The sequence below is a fragment of the Aethalodelphis obliquidens genome, unplaced genomic scaffold, assembly GCF_003676395.1.
Source record: "Aethalodelphis obliquidens isolate GAN/ISIS:26980383/991018 unplaced genomic scaffold, ASM367639v1 scaffold16, whole genome shotgun sequence".
NCBI classification, from domain to species: Eukaryota; Metazoa; Chordata; class Mammalia; order Artiodactyla; family Delphinidae; genus Aethalodelphis; species Aethalodelphis obliquidens.
The window spans coordinates 33189312-33203294 of record NW_020837960.1 but is presented as its reverse complement, the minus strand read 5'-3'; the positions used below and the strand labels follow the sequence as shown (position 1 = coordinate 33203294).

The window sequence follows — 13983 nt, the reverse complement described above, 5'->3', positions numbered from 1 at the left end:
TATATTGTCACTGCACACACTTGTTATGGACAACCCTTCATCCAAGGGAGCCAGGGGAGCAAAACCAAGGAAATTTAAGACAATAAATCACTCTTTGGATTTATGGTTCAAACAAATGCAATATTAATAACAAAAGAATACTAGGTTTCTCCATTATGGTGTCTGTAAAATCCTAACACATCCTTTATTTTATATCTATTCACATAAAGGAGAAAATGGAAATAAACTTCTTTAAAATTCATCCACAATGAAGTCAACAAAGAAAAGTGCAGGAAGATATGGATCACACCATCTCATTTATGTAAAAAAATACATTAGGGACTTCCCTGGTGGCGCAGTGGTTAAGAATCCGCCTGCCACTGCAGGGGACACCTGTTCGAGTCCTGGTCTGGGAAGATCCCACATGCCACAGAGCAACTAAGCCCGTGCACCACAACTACTGAGCCTGCGCTCTAGAGCCCGCAAGCCACAACTACTGAGCCCGTGTACCACAACTACTGAAGCCCGCGCGCCTAAAGCCCATGCTCCACAACAAGAGAAGCCGCCGCAATGAGAAGCTCTCACACCACAAGGAAGAGTAGCCCCTGCTCGCCCCAACTAGAGAAAAGCCTGCGCACAGCAATGAGGACCCAATGCAGCCAAAAATAAATAAATTGATTGATTATTTTAAAAAAGAACATATGTGTGCTCTTATATGCTCAGAGATCTTCAAGATGGATACCCAAGGAACAGTGACCTCTGAAGAGAGGAGATGGGGGCTTAGGGAGCCTTTACTTTCCCCATATACCTTTCTGCACAGCTTGAATTTCTTACTATTCAGAAAGGCATTGATAAGATTTTTTTAAATCAAGGATAATATTTACAGTGTATCATTTATACAGAAAGCACTACATAATGTATATTGTAAAAGCATAGGAAATAAGGTCACAGTATATTCAAACTTAATACAGATTGCTTAGGAAAGGGGACTGAGAGTGGGGAAAGGAGGGAACACTTGTTATTCTGTACATTGTGCGTTGTTGATGTACTTTAAAATAACATGTTCCAGTATTACTGTCATAATTTGTAAATGACATAAAATGTATCAGCAACACCAAATTCTCAGGTCTGTAACTGTAACCTGCTATAAGTTCTTACAGTCACTCTCACTGCTGAGAATGTCAGCACAGAAGTGTGGTCCACTTTACTTACTCTGTATGTATTTAATATCCTCTCAAAAACGCATGGTTAGGTATCTTAAGCAGAAGCCAACAACTGGAATCTTTTTGGAACAGAAAATTTCAAGACCTATTTAAACAACGCTCCATTTGCACACTGTTTTCAGAATAGATGGCGTCACGTGCATACTGTTACTAATTTACAAAAGCCCTTCCTCATTCTAGTTTGTTCACCTTCAAATTTATTTTCCAGCAAGTAACCTCACTGTCTTGAATCAGAAGACTAAGCAGTATTCACAAACATGTACAGAAAATACTCCCTATTACTACTTTGGGGGTGGGGGGCGGGGAATCAGGCTTTATGTTGAGACCTACATCTCTAAATCCCATAAACATCTTTTTTACTCTGAAGGTCTAATATACTACTTTATTGGCAGCTTATCCAATAACCTAAAGAGGAAAGAATATAGGTGTTCACAGTGAAGCAACTGCAATAACCAAAAACACATTTTGAAATTTCCCATCAAGCAATAAAATTTAACATTTATAGTATTATAATATGACTTTGAGAAGTAACATGGTTGAGTAAGTAAATTTTAAAAGAGTTCTGAAATGGGAGTCTGGTGATCTAGGTTCTGGATCACTCTTATCACAAATTTGTTCTGTGACCTACCTTTGGCAAGTCACTTCTACATCTTTGAACCTCAGTTTCCCCATCCGTAGAATGGAAGGCAAAACACTTAAACTAGATTTTTTTTTCAGGGTCTCTATTTCCTGAGAGAGGCTGATAAAAGCTATAAACCCTATTACCAAAAATGTTATGTCTGCACCCAAAAACTTACTTACAATTTCCTTCTAATACCCATCGTGAACTCCCTAAGACCTCTGCATGAAAAGATCTCCTGAGATTGTTTTACACACTAAAACTCCAAGCTGATTTTCATGAAAGAAATATTTGGACTACCAAATGGAAAAATTAAGCAAACATAATTGTGAAAGACATCACTAATTACTTTGAATCCCAAAACATATTAACAGCTAAAATACACAGCAGTTTTATACAAACAAGATTTCCTCAAGGACTTCCCTGGCGGTCCAGTGGTTAGGATTCCACGCTTCCACTGCAGGGGGCACGGGTTTGATCCCTGGCCGGGGAACTAGGGTCTCACAAGCCGCGTGGCGTGGCCAAAAAAAAAAAAAAAAGAAAAAAAAATTTCCTTAGAGGGATATCCATCCGACCCACAGACCCGATAAATGCTACGATCACCTGTTTTTTTTTTAAGCTTCTAATGCTAAGTAACTGAAGGAGATCTGACAATCTTAGCTATCCTCAAATTAATGAATCTACCTGCTTTCTAGTCCCACTACCCCACAGGCCAAGAACCACAGGCTGGTAACAGACAAAGCTGAGCTGGAGTCCCCACTCTGCTACTTGCCTTGAAAATCCAGGTAAATTACTTAGCATCTACACGTTTCAGTCCCTTAGTCCAGAAAATGGAAATGAAAGTAATAACTACCAGAGTCACTGATGATTAAATACGGTAATATATGCAAAGTGCTTGCATAGTGCCTCACACACGGTAAGCACCCAATAAAATGTGAGCTATTATTGTTGATTATAATAAAATGGAATGCAGCTTTCATACTGAGAAATCATGCAGTAAGCGCTACTCTTCCACATTTTTAAATAGTAAGTGGACACTTCCAAAAAGGAATTTCCTTTTTTTTTTTTTTTCCAGCCGTGCTTCGAGGCTTGTGGGATCCTAGTTCCCTGACCAGGGATGGAACTCGGGCCCCCTGCAGTGGAAGCATGGAGTCCTAACCAATGGACCACCAGGGAATTCCCAGGAATTTCCAATTTTTAATAACATTTTTTTCAATACTCTTATGGAAAGATTTAAAAGTACGTAAATGGATACCCATACAACACATACGAGAAGTGGTAAGGTAGAGTAGAAAGAGAGCGAGTATTAGAGCCAGACAGATGCGAGTTCTAGACCTAATTCAGCCACTTAGTAATTACATAACCTGGGCCACCTTAAGCTCTCTCTCAACCTTGTAAGGCGGCTGCAAGGATTAACAAAGTGTGTAAAGCATCAAGCACAGCATCTGGCAGGCAATGTGCACTCAATTAACAGTATTTATTCCGATTCTTCTCAGCTACTCCCTTATAGGTGATAAAACTAGCTTTGCCAGGGAAGACAGAAGGTCCTAGCAAGCACAAATGCTAATTAACACTCAGGCCAGGGGGCTTCCCTGGTGGCGCAGTGGTTGAGGGTCCACCTGCCGACGCAGGGGACGCGGGTTCGTGCCCTGGTCCGGGAAGATCCCACATGCCGCGGAGCGGCTGGGCCCGTGAGCCATGGCCGCTGAGCCCGCGCGTCCGGAGCCTGTTCTCAGCAACGGGAGAGGCCACAACAGTGAGGCCCCCGTACCGCAAAAAAAAAAAAAAAAAATACTCAGGCCAATGATGAAGGGCACATTTTTACCTTATCGACCTTAGAACTAAAGCAGTGTTTTGGGGGTCACATACTCCTTCCAAAGTCTAATGAAAATGGGGCCTCTAGCTCCTAGAAATTTTTCAGATATTTCAGGAAACGCTGTAAGTCAGAGATTTTAAGAACTTTGTATTTAGGGGGAATAGTAGCTAGTTTTTTCTGGACTTAACTTGGAAGAGTCTGAAAACGTTCTCTAAGTCAGTTTTTGTGACAAAACGATGCACCTAACTTCGCTCATAATGCAGCAAGTAAATCCTGCTTTTAATTAGGCTTCTCAGTTTCATGAGCTAAATTTCATGAGCTACCTGGTGTTGTGTGTGAAAACAAAACTTGAGAAAAGGAACTACAAACTATGCTAGAATTAGTTCAAATATTTTAAACTATGATGCTTGAACACATAACCCAAACACCGAACCAAAAGGGGAAAAACGGTGCAAAAAGGTAACGAAGCTGGCTACATTCAATTCTTAGAAAGGCTGTGTCAATTCAAGAAATCAAATAAGCCTCTAGCTTCCAAAGAGATCTACAAGCACGGAAGTCATGATTTACAAAAAACAAAACTGAGCCAGCAAATACAGTTTACTGAGTAACTAAATATGGTTTATCCTTACTTCTACTCCCTGCGTGGAAGGCTTCAACTCCTCGAGTAGGTAAATAACCTACTCACTAAATTGCTCTGTTCACTGTACTGTAAGGGGAAGAAAGAAGTCAACGAGGACCGTAGACCCAACTCTTCTCAACGCGCGACCCGCACAGAGCTCAGTACTAGACAAAGTTTTGCCCCAATGACCTTGGTCCCTAAGATTCCCCTCCCTCCCGCCCGCCCGCCCGCCGGTCCTTCCACGTGCGGCCGACTGCGGTTGCCCAGCCGTGGCTGCAGGCCGGAGAAAGCACTCGCGGACCCGAAGGCACGAGGGGAACGAACGCTGCTAACAGCACCGGGGCCGGGCCAGCCCTCGGCCAGCACCCACCCCCCAGCGGCGCGCACAAGCCCCCGACCTCGCGCCCGCCTCTCCCCGACCCCGCGCGGGAGGGCTGGGGCGCAAGAAGCCCTTTTCCTTCGGCTCACCACTCCGCTGCGCGGCGGGGGCGCCGGACACCCAGGGAAGGGACAGTCCGGCCAGGGGCACGGAGGCAGGCGCACAGCCGGAGGGAGAGTCCTGCGCCACGCCAGCCGCCCCCTCCAGCCCCGGGCTCCCGGGAGGCCGCGGCCGGCCGCCAGCCCGGCGGGCGCCAAGGCCGAGCGCAGCAGGGCCGTCGGAGGCAGCAGACGCGGGGCGCGGGGACGCGGCCACTCACCATCAGAACTTTGGCCGCGTTCTCCAGCTGAGCGATCACTTCTGGGGGCCCCAGCGCCGCCGCCATCATGGTCTCTCTTCAATGACGCGCCATGCGCTGCATTCTGGGAGCGGGCGCCCGGCCGGCCAATCGCGCGGCGTCCCGGGCTCGCGCGCTCCCGCCGGAGCCGTCGCCGCCGCCGACGTCGACGCGGGGTCGCGGGGTTAGGGCTGCGGGCGCGCGACGGGGTGCTCCCCTGCCCGGGGCCGGTCCCCGCCTGCTTGCTTGCCCGCCCGCCGCCCGCCGCCCGACCCGGGGCGCCTCCGGCCCGAACGTGTCCTCTGCGGCCGCGTTCCATCCGGGGCAGGGCGGCCTGCGGGACTAGAAGTGCCTGCGACCCCGCGGAGCGCGCGTCCTCCCCGCTCGCGTCCCCCCCCCCCCTCACACAGCCCCGAGCTGCGGGCACCGGACGGGGACGAGGCCGGAGCCCCCTCGGCGGGCAGCCTAGCTTCCGGAGTCGGTGGAGCGCGCCGCCCCCGCTGTGCCGTGTGGGGACCTCGCAGCAGCGATGTTCGGTGTGGAGCCTGGAGGGAAGGTCCGTTAGGGGACCTCGGAACCCACCCTTCCTCCCCTCACTGTTTCAGCGCCCACACCAGCTCCAACTGCTGGAAACCTTGTTCTGTTCTGAGCTGACACCTACTTACGCGTAGGTTTCTAGCTCTTGGTGCTGTTCTGCTTCTTGGGGCTGCACAGAAAGTCACGTTCATTTCAGTGTTCGTTAAGTTTCCTCTGTTAACGTCTTCCTTTATCTCTTCTTTCAGTGGTAAATAAGCCATACTTTGGGGTTTTCCCTTTTTTATGTCCCTGCAACAGAATTGCATTATTAGCTCCATTGAAAAACGGGTTTCTTATATTGGGCATCTCTACAACTTGAAGTTGAGGAAGTGAATTAACAAGGCTTTTATTGCTTGAGAAACGAAGTACCTTTTATTTCGTTACAAAAGGGCAGAGTGCAGTGAATGGCCTTTTTTACTTTAAGAATTGTGTGAAACTAGGTGGTTAACATGTAGTAGGCATTCAATAAATACTTCACTAAGTACAGACGTCTGGACTTAACGATTTTTCGACTTCTTGATGGTGTGAAAGCGTTACATATTCATTGGAAGCCGTGCTTCGATTTTTGATCTCTTCCGGGGCTGCGATGTGCGGTCCCGATGCGCTGTCCGATATACCCTCGTGGGGCACAGCGCCCAGTCAGCCGCACAATCACGAGGGTGAACCACTGGTACCGTTAAGACCATTCTGGTTTTTACTTTCAGTACGGTGTTCAACAAACTACATGAGACAGTCAACACTTTATTCTAAAACAGGCTCTGTGTCAGATGATTTTGCCCAACTGTAGGCTAATATTAAGTGTTCTAACCACGTTTAAGGCAGGGGAGGCTAAGCTGTGATGTTTGGTAGGTTCGATGTATTAAAAGCATTTTCACCTTAGGATGTTTTCAACTTACGATGGGTTTATTGGGACATAATCCCATCCTAAGTCAAGGAAGATCTTTATAAAGCAACCTACAAAAGATTACAAAATGTCTCTACCCACTACAAATAGTAATTACGGCAGTTCCATGATATATCTGCAAAAGTGTAGACAAATGAGTATTTGTGACATTAAATGTTTGAGGCTTATGATGCTTCAGATTGGGCCCTGTGTTCCAAAGCATTTGTTTTGTGCAATTACATAAGAACTTTACATCTAGACACTCTTTAAGAAAGAGGAAGAAGGAAAAGTATTAAATGTGAGAATGAGTATGCTTCCTATCAAATTAGCATTTTGAAGTTACATCTCCCATAATGGAGCCATGAATTTTAGGGCAGAGTTGTAGAATTTCACTGTTGGAAGATTCTAGAATTTGCCCACTAATTTAACCTCCCCTCCAATGCCTGACTCTTGTTATTTCTTGGTTTACTATGCAACAGTAGCGCTCTCCTGGGGGTGCGGGACGGGGTAAGGAGTAGTAGTCCAGCCTAGCCACAGGCTCTTCATATCCTGAAGTAGAAGGGAAGAAAGTTGCGCAAATTCCAATAATTTCTCACTAGACACAAAAGAGAAATATTTATGGCCTAAGAATCTGCTCGAAATGTTCCTGGAATCAAAAACATTTCACAGATATTACATCCCCTGTACTTTTAGGGTATGCCTTTAACACCTATGATGTCATGGGGTGCAAAATTATTCCTACTTATTCTTAACCAAAAGTGATTAGTTGAGTATATTATATATTTCTCCTTGGAAACATAGGTTTGGTTTGGGTTTGTTTGTTTTTGTCAAGTCATAAACATCTTGTCAACATAAACATATTGATGAAATACCTTAGAGCAGCAGTTCTCAAAGTGTGGCCTGGGGACACTTGTTAAGTCCCAGAATACCTAGTAGGTCCCTAAGATCCTATCAGAGGGTCTTGGGTCAAAAGAATTTTCATATGGCTATCATCCTATCAGTAATTACTTTAAATTGACATAGACAAATCAAAAGACATAGACTGGGGGCTTCCCTGGTGGCGCAGTGGTTAAGAATCTGCCCGCCAGTGCAGGGGACAGGGGTTCAAGCCCTGGTCCGGGAAGATCCCACATGCCGCGGAGCAACTAAGCCCATGCACTACAACTACTGAGCCTGCGCTCTAGAGCCCACGAGCCACAGCTACTGAGCCCGCGTGCCACACTGCTGAGGCCTGCGCGGCTAGAGCCCGTGCTCCACAACAGGAGAGGCCACTGCAATGAGAAGCCCACACACCACAACAAAGAGTAGCCCCTACTCACCGCAACCAGAGAAAGCGCACGTGCAGTAACGAAGACCCAACGCAGCCAAAAATAAACATAAAATAAACACATTTATTTTAAAAAACTTTAAAAATAGACATAGATTGGCTAAAGGGATAAAAAACAGGATCGAACTATATGCTCCCTCTTACCACTTCTATTCAACATACTAATGGATGTGCTACCCAGAGCAATTAGGCATGATAAAGAAATAAAAGGCAACCAAATTGGAAAGGAAGAAATAAAATTATCTCTGTGCACAGATGATGTGATCATATATATAGAAAATCCTAAAGACTCCACAAAAATCTGTTAGAACTAATAAATGAATTCAGCAAAGTTGCAAGATACAAAATCAATTTTAAAAAATCAGTTGCATTTTTATATACCAACAACGAACCATCAGAAAAGGAAATTAAGAAAATAATTTCACGCAAATCAAAACTACAGTGAGGCCCTTACATGAATATAGATGAATTATGCAACAGAGTGCGAGATTATTCTATTTTACTTGAGAGACTCCATAGAAGAACAAAATCTCTCTTTTAGAAGGCATCTCTAAAGCCCAAATTAGATGGGAACACTTAATAATTCCTTTTGATATAGAAGACACCTGATCTAAAAGTGTTAAGGGATCTTATAACCCAAAGTTCTGAAACCTTTCAAGGTAGCAGTATAGAACCGAAAGTATTATGGTATCAAATTATAGGAACTTAATATATTTCCCCAGAAACAGAAACATGAGACCAAAAGGGAAATATGTCTTTAAAATAGTTCTCTTGTACATAAAGTGTATTTCTGCACATATGATATGTCTGTGAAACGTTACTCTTTGGAGTTCTTAAATACTAAATATTGATTAATATAGCACAGTGTTGATGTGTGTATATCGAAGTAATTGCAAAACGTAGTCCGTGGCTTTATCCCTCCTGCTCTCACAACCTATCATCTTGAAATTTATTTCTGAACCACTTTACTTTTACAACATGAAATCAAGACTTTCTCATGCTGTTGAACCCTATTCAGCAGGGTGGCACCATAATTATAGAGTCTATTTTTCTTTTTCTTTCTTTTTAAAATTTATATGATATGTAAAAACTTAGCAACTCTCCTATTAAGTAAAATGCTTCTAATCAATAACCAAGTACAATACGCCACCTTCCTCATAAAGCTCAACATTATAAGACATCCGTCCCATTACAATTTTTTGAGATGGTGATAAAGACCTCTGTTTTTCCAGACAAATCTCTGGAATTGTCCCTACGACCCAACAACCTAAAGACATGAGTTGTTCACAGATTCCCAAAGGCTTTAACCGAGCCTCCTGCTGCTGGGAGTCCTCCTGACGCCCTGGCCAGAGACTCCGGCTAAGGAGTGACCATCTGAAAGGCTGCCATACCGTTCAAGAGAGCATGGTGTCATTGCACGGGAAGGCCACCGAAGAGCAGGGGCTTCCGGGCCCGGAAGATGGAAACTGCGGGCGCCTCGGGGCAAGACTGAGAAGGTGTCATGGAGAGGTGGCAGCAGGGGTGCTGCTGGCCGTCAGGGTCAGAGCCCGGGGCCCCGGCAGAGCTGAGGGTGGAGGCAGCAAGGGGATCGCAGCGGGGCCAAGGTCCCCTCAAGCAGGCCTGATGGGGCTCTTAAATGACTTCAGAGGGCTGACATCCAAGGACAACATGGCCCGGCTTCTGCTGTGAGTCCCCAGGAACTGGGCCAGGAGGAGGCCCCCCAGGGACGGGGTTGGTTTGTCTCAACAGCAATTGCGACTCTGTCCCTGCCCCTGCCACAGGGGCTCGAGCGCTGCTACCCAGGAACCGACAGTGACGCCTGGGCTGGTTTTGACAGAACAAGGGCTGGTGGAGGCTATCCCTGCTGGATGTCCCTGGGAACAATCACTAGGCCCCCAAGAGAGGGTCTGGGGCTTTGTCAGCAGAGCTCTGCTTTGGTCTTCGCATTTGAAGCCAACGGGTGATTTGAGAAAGTGGGGATTTAATTTATAAATGTCTTGAAGCAGCTTCTGTTCATGTTCTTGATGTGTTTGGCCTTGTCCTCTGACCCGCAGGAGCTCTGGGCCTGGGGGCAGAGGTGTCCTGCCATCTCCACCCAGCTGTCTTCTCACTTTGAGCCCTGAGAGCATCCTCCAACCAGACACAGGTGCCATTAACACTGGCACTTGGACCCTCTGATCTGACGGTTTTTTTGTTGTTTTTTTTTTTTTGAGGACTTTCATAGGCAGTATTTTGTATGAACCTGACAATGCCTTATAAAGTAAGCAGAATTTAGCTCCTTTATATAGATGAAGAAACAAGTTTAGAAAGGACAAGTTATTAATTAGTGGAGTTAGGAAGGAACTGGACTTTTAATTTTATTTATTTATTTATTTATTTATTTATTTATGGCTCTGTTGGGTCTTCGTTTCTGTGTGAGGGCTTTCTCTAGTTGTGGCGAGCAGGGGCCACTCTTCATCGCGGTGCGTGGGCCTCTCACTGTCGTGGCCTCTCTTGTTGTGGAGCACACGCTCCAGACGCGCAGGCTTAGTAGTTGTGGCTCACGGGCCTAGTTGCTCCGCGGCATGTGGGATCTTCCCGGGCCAGGGCTTGAACCCGTGTCCCCTGCATTGGCAGGCAGATTCTCAACCACTGCGCCACCAGGGAAGCCCTGACCTGAGTTTTATGTGTCATTATTGATGGCAACTTTCAATATTTTGCCAAACATTCCAAAATATTCTGGTCTTTTTAAAGCCTCTGGTCTCATTTTTATCCTCCTCAGTTCTTCCTGGGAGGATGGGCTCTCCCTGCAGGGTCTTCTGGATCCATCCCTCTACCTGCTGGACAAAGCCCTGTGTCATCAGCGTGGACCTGATGCCAGCAAAACAGGTAAACCCGGCAGCCACGGGGGGCAAGGGGCCTGCCTCACAGAGGCCCAGAAGGAGCGCTGTTAACTCCTTTCCCGACCTGACAGCTCAGCCAGCAGCCTGCTCAGTGGGGCCGTCAGTACTTGTTAGGAGTGTGAAGGAGGGCTTCCCTGGTGACGCAGTGGTTGCGAATCTGCCTGCCAATGCAGGGGACACGGGTTCGAGCCCTGGTCCGGGAAGATCCCACATGTTGCGGAGCAACTAAGCCCGTGAGCCACAACTACTGAGCCTGTGCTCTAGAGCCCGCGAGCCACAACTACTGAGCCCGTGTGCCACAACTACTGAAGCCCGCGCACTTAGAGCCCGTGCTCCTCAAGAGGAGCCACCGCAATGAGAAGCCCGCGCACCGCAACAAAGAGTAGCCCCCGCACCGCAACCAGAGAAAGCCCGCGCACAGCAATGAAGACCCAACACAGCCAAAAATAAATAAATAAAATAAATAAATTTATATTTAGGAAAAAGACCGTGAAGGATCCAAAACGAAACTTTGAGAACCGCCGCACTGGTGAATGCAGCCATCTGGAAGCGCGTCCTCCGGTTTGTCTGGTTGGAAGGAACACAGCATTTGGCAAGTGCTGCTTGCTTGCTTTTCTAACAACCTTGGCCAGTCTGGTCCCACGGTCCCCACGACTGCCACCCTTAGCTGGAGCCGCATCCCTGCCTCCTGTGATGACTGCGGTCCTGTGTACCCTCCAACAAAGTGCAAGCCCACCCCTTCTCAAAGACGGCCCCCGCCGGCTCGCCCGACTGTGTCCCCGCACTGTTTACGTAAAAGGAAAAGTCATGTTTCAGGTAAAACTCTGTTCTTTCCGTAGCCTTAAAATAATCTTCTCTCCGAGTCTGAGGAAAGTAATGACTAGAGAACTTATTCACTGAATCAGCTAATCCCATCTGCTTCATACTGTTCGTCCTGCAAAAAAAACTTGTGACAAATTTATGTAGAGACTCCCATGGCTTTTAAAACATTCAAGCTTCCATTTGAAGGGTTCAACATGTGCCAGGTGGCGCTCAATGGACACACTGAACACAGTGCTGTCCGACATATTTCTGTTGACTCAATGTGTGATGCACAAATAGTAGGTACCCACAGTGTTTCAAGAACAGAGTAAGCCACGCCATTCCAGGGTCCCCTGACAATTGTCTAGTTTTTAAATTGTGGGGAGGAGGGAAGGGGAAGGACACATAATGCAGATTTGCCTTAACATAGAAATCTGCACAGTATTTATCACTTCTAAGTGACTGTGTAGGTTCAACAGCACCTTCCCAGCATATATAGATATAAAAAGAAATAAAGAAAACATTGCATGGATAAACAACAAGGCCCTACTATATAGCACAGGGAACTATATCCAATCTCCTGAGATAAACCATAATGGAAAAGAATATTTTAAAAAATGTATATATATGTATAACTGAGTCACTTTGTTGTACAGCAGAAATTAGCACAACACTGTAATCAACTATACTTCAATTTTTTAAAAATGTGAAAAGAAAACACTGCAATTTGCGGGTGGTTTAATAATAATCCCTACTTTCCTCTCCACGGAAAGGGCATGCCAAGACATCTTGTGAGCCCTAAAGGTGAGCACAAATCTCAATTGCAAAAGCATCTGGCTCCCTCTGCTGTCTGTTGGTTGAACTTGGAACTCAGAGAACCTATGGTACCTTTGGGACTAAAACTCCGTATAGAATTCAGGATAAATTATTACTGGAGTAGGCACCGGCGAGTCTACTCTGTATGTATATTCCAGAGTAAAGGAAATCAAACCACCAAACACATTTGCACAAGAGCATTTTTATATATATTCTTACTATTATATTCAATAGTATCTCTGTTTTTGTTTCAGCTGTGATCATATAACCTCTTATTGCGAAGAAATGACTTGCAACATTTATTTATATCTATTTAGTACAAATTACATGGGCCAGAAGAGAAACATGAAAAAAAATCTGCTCAACAAAATTCAGATGATCTCTGGAAGTTATTTGTGGAAGATCAGAACAGAGTAGCCAAACCCACCTGTGGAGTTCTAAAGCCTCTAGGTGTGAAGCCCCACTTATCCAAACAACTGGCCACTTCAATAGAAAATCCCCAAGCTGCCGAGATGATGCCCTGGGGCCACCTCTGCCTTGAACTGAAGCCTTCATCTTCAGTTCATCAGCTCTTTAAGGTCACAATTCTGGGGGAAAAACAACTAATTTAATTAGGAAGAAAACCTGCAGCTGTATTTAGGGCAACAATTTTACTTTCTTTCCCTAGCTTTAAACTATTTTTCATTCCAAGTACTAAAGCCTTCTTGAAATCATCAAGGTGGATTCTAGTTATTTCTCCTTAATTAAAGTAAATAATAATTTAAAAAATACTCATAGATCCACTTATAAAGTGCATTATCTTAGTTTCTATATTGTTCCTCTGTTAATACCTATATACCTGGTGTATTTCACCTACATTATTTTACTAGTTCCTAAGGACCCTAGATTAATTGGAAAAGACAGGTTTATTTGGAAAAAGGAATCCTTTATATTTTTATACAACAATCACTCTTTGGGTAAAAAAAGTGAAGTGATCCAAGAAAAAGCAACTCTATGGGAACAACCTTTTCTTGAAGTCCAGATCATAGCTGACATGTGACTGTTTGGGACTCTGTGGGGCCTTCCCAGGACAGACAGACAGACAGACAGACAGACACACACACACACACACACACACACACACACACACACACACACACACACACACACACACCACACACACACACCCACTCCCCCATCCCCGCTATGCCCTCCATCTGCCTCTTGTCTATAGAGAAAACTTTGCCTCATAGGTCTTCCCCGAGTTCCAAAGAGTAAATTAATCAGAGAAGTGAGAAAATGCAGAAAGAAAGGAAAGCAGTCAAGCAAGACAAAACGATAATAGTTTAGCCATTAAACAAAGTCAAGGACCTTTAGCTCCTCCTCCAGGGCTGTAGATCATATTCTGAGCCATGTCCTTTGAGCTCTTTTGCAGATACTAAAACCCCCTCCGGGTGGGAGAAGTTAACTGCGTGCTGCCCACAAGCACGGAGACCCCAGACCAATTGGAACCAGAAGGTTGATGATGTTGACCCCCAATTACCTCACCACCAACCAATGAGAAGAACGTCCACGAGCTGATCACGCCCTCCACAAGCCCCCTCCCTCCCCCTGTCTTTAAAAGGCCTTCCCTGAAAGCCATCGGGGAGTTTGGGTCTTTTGAGCGTTGAGCTGCCTGTTCTCCTTGCTTGGGGCCTGCAGTTAAACACAATAAACGCTGCCCTTTCCTCGCCACAACCTGGGGGCA

The 13983-nt window shown here is 45.6% G+C and overlaps 1 protein-coding gene across 5 annotated transcripts in view; it reads right to left on the bottom strand.

Annotated features, from left to right (window-relative positions):
* The window catches only part of XPO4 (exportin 4), a 103873-nt gene extending 98790 nt beyond the window's left edge, over positions 1–5083 (bottom strand). For 4 of the 5 annotated variants that reach the window (XM_027116718.1, XM_027116719.1, XM_027116723.1 and 1 more), the window contains exon 1: positions 4955–5082. In XM_027116718.1, the coding sequence (XP_026972519.1) occupies positions 4955–5023 (69 nt within the window). In that variant the 5' untranslated portion in view covers positions 5024–5082. Of the gene's footprint in view, positions 1–4954 lie in introns of all 5 variants that reach the window. The other variant, XM_027116721.1, reaches the window with a different exon arrangement.
* Between the last annotated feature and the right edge of the window lie 8900 nt (positions 5084–13983).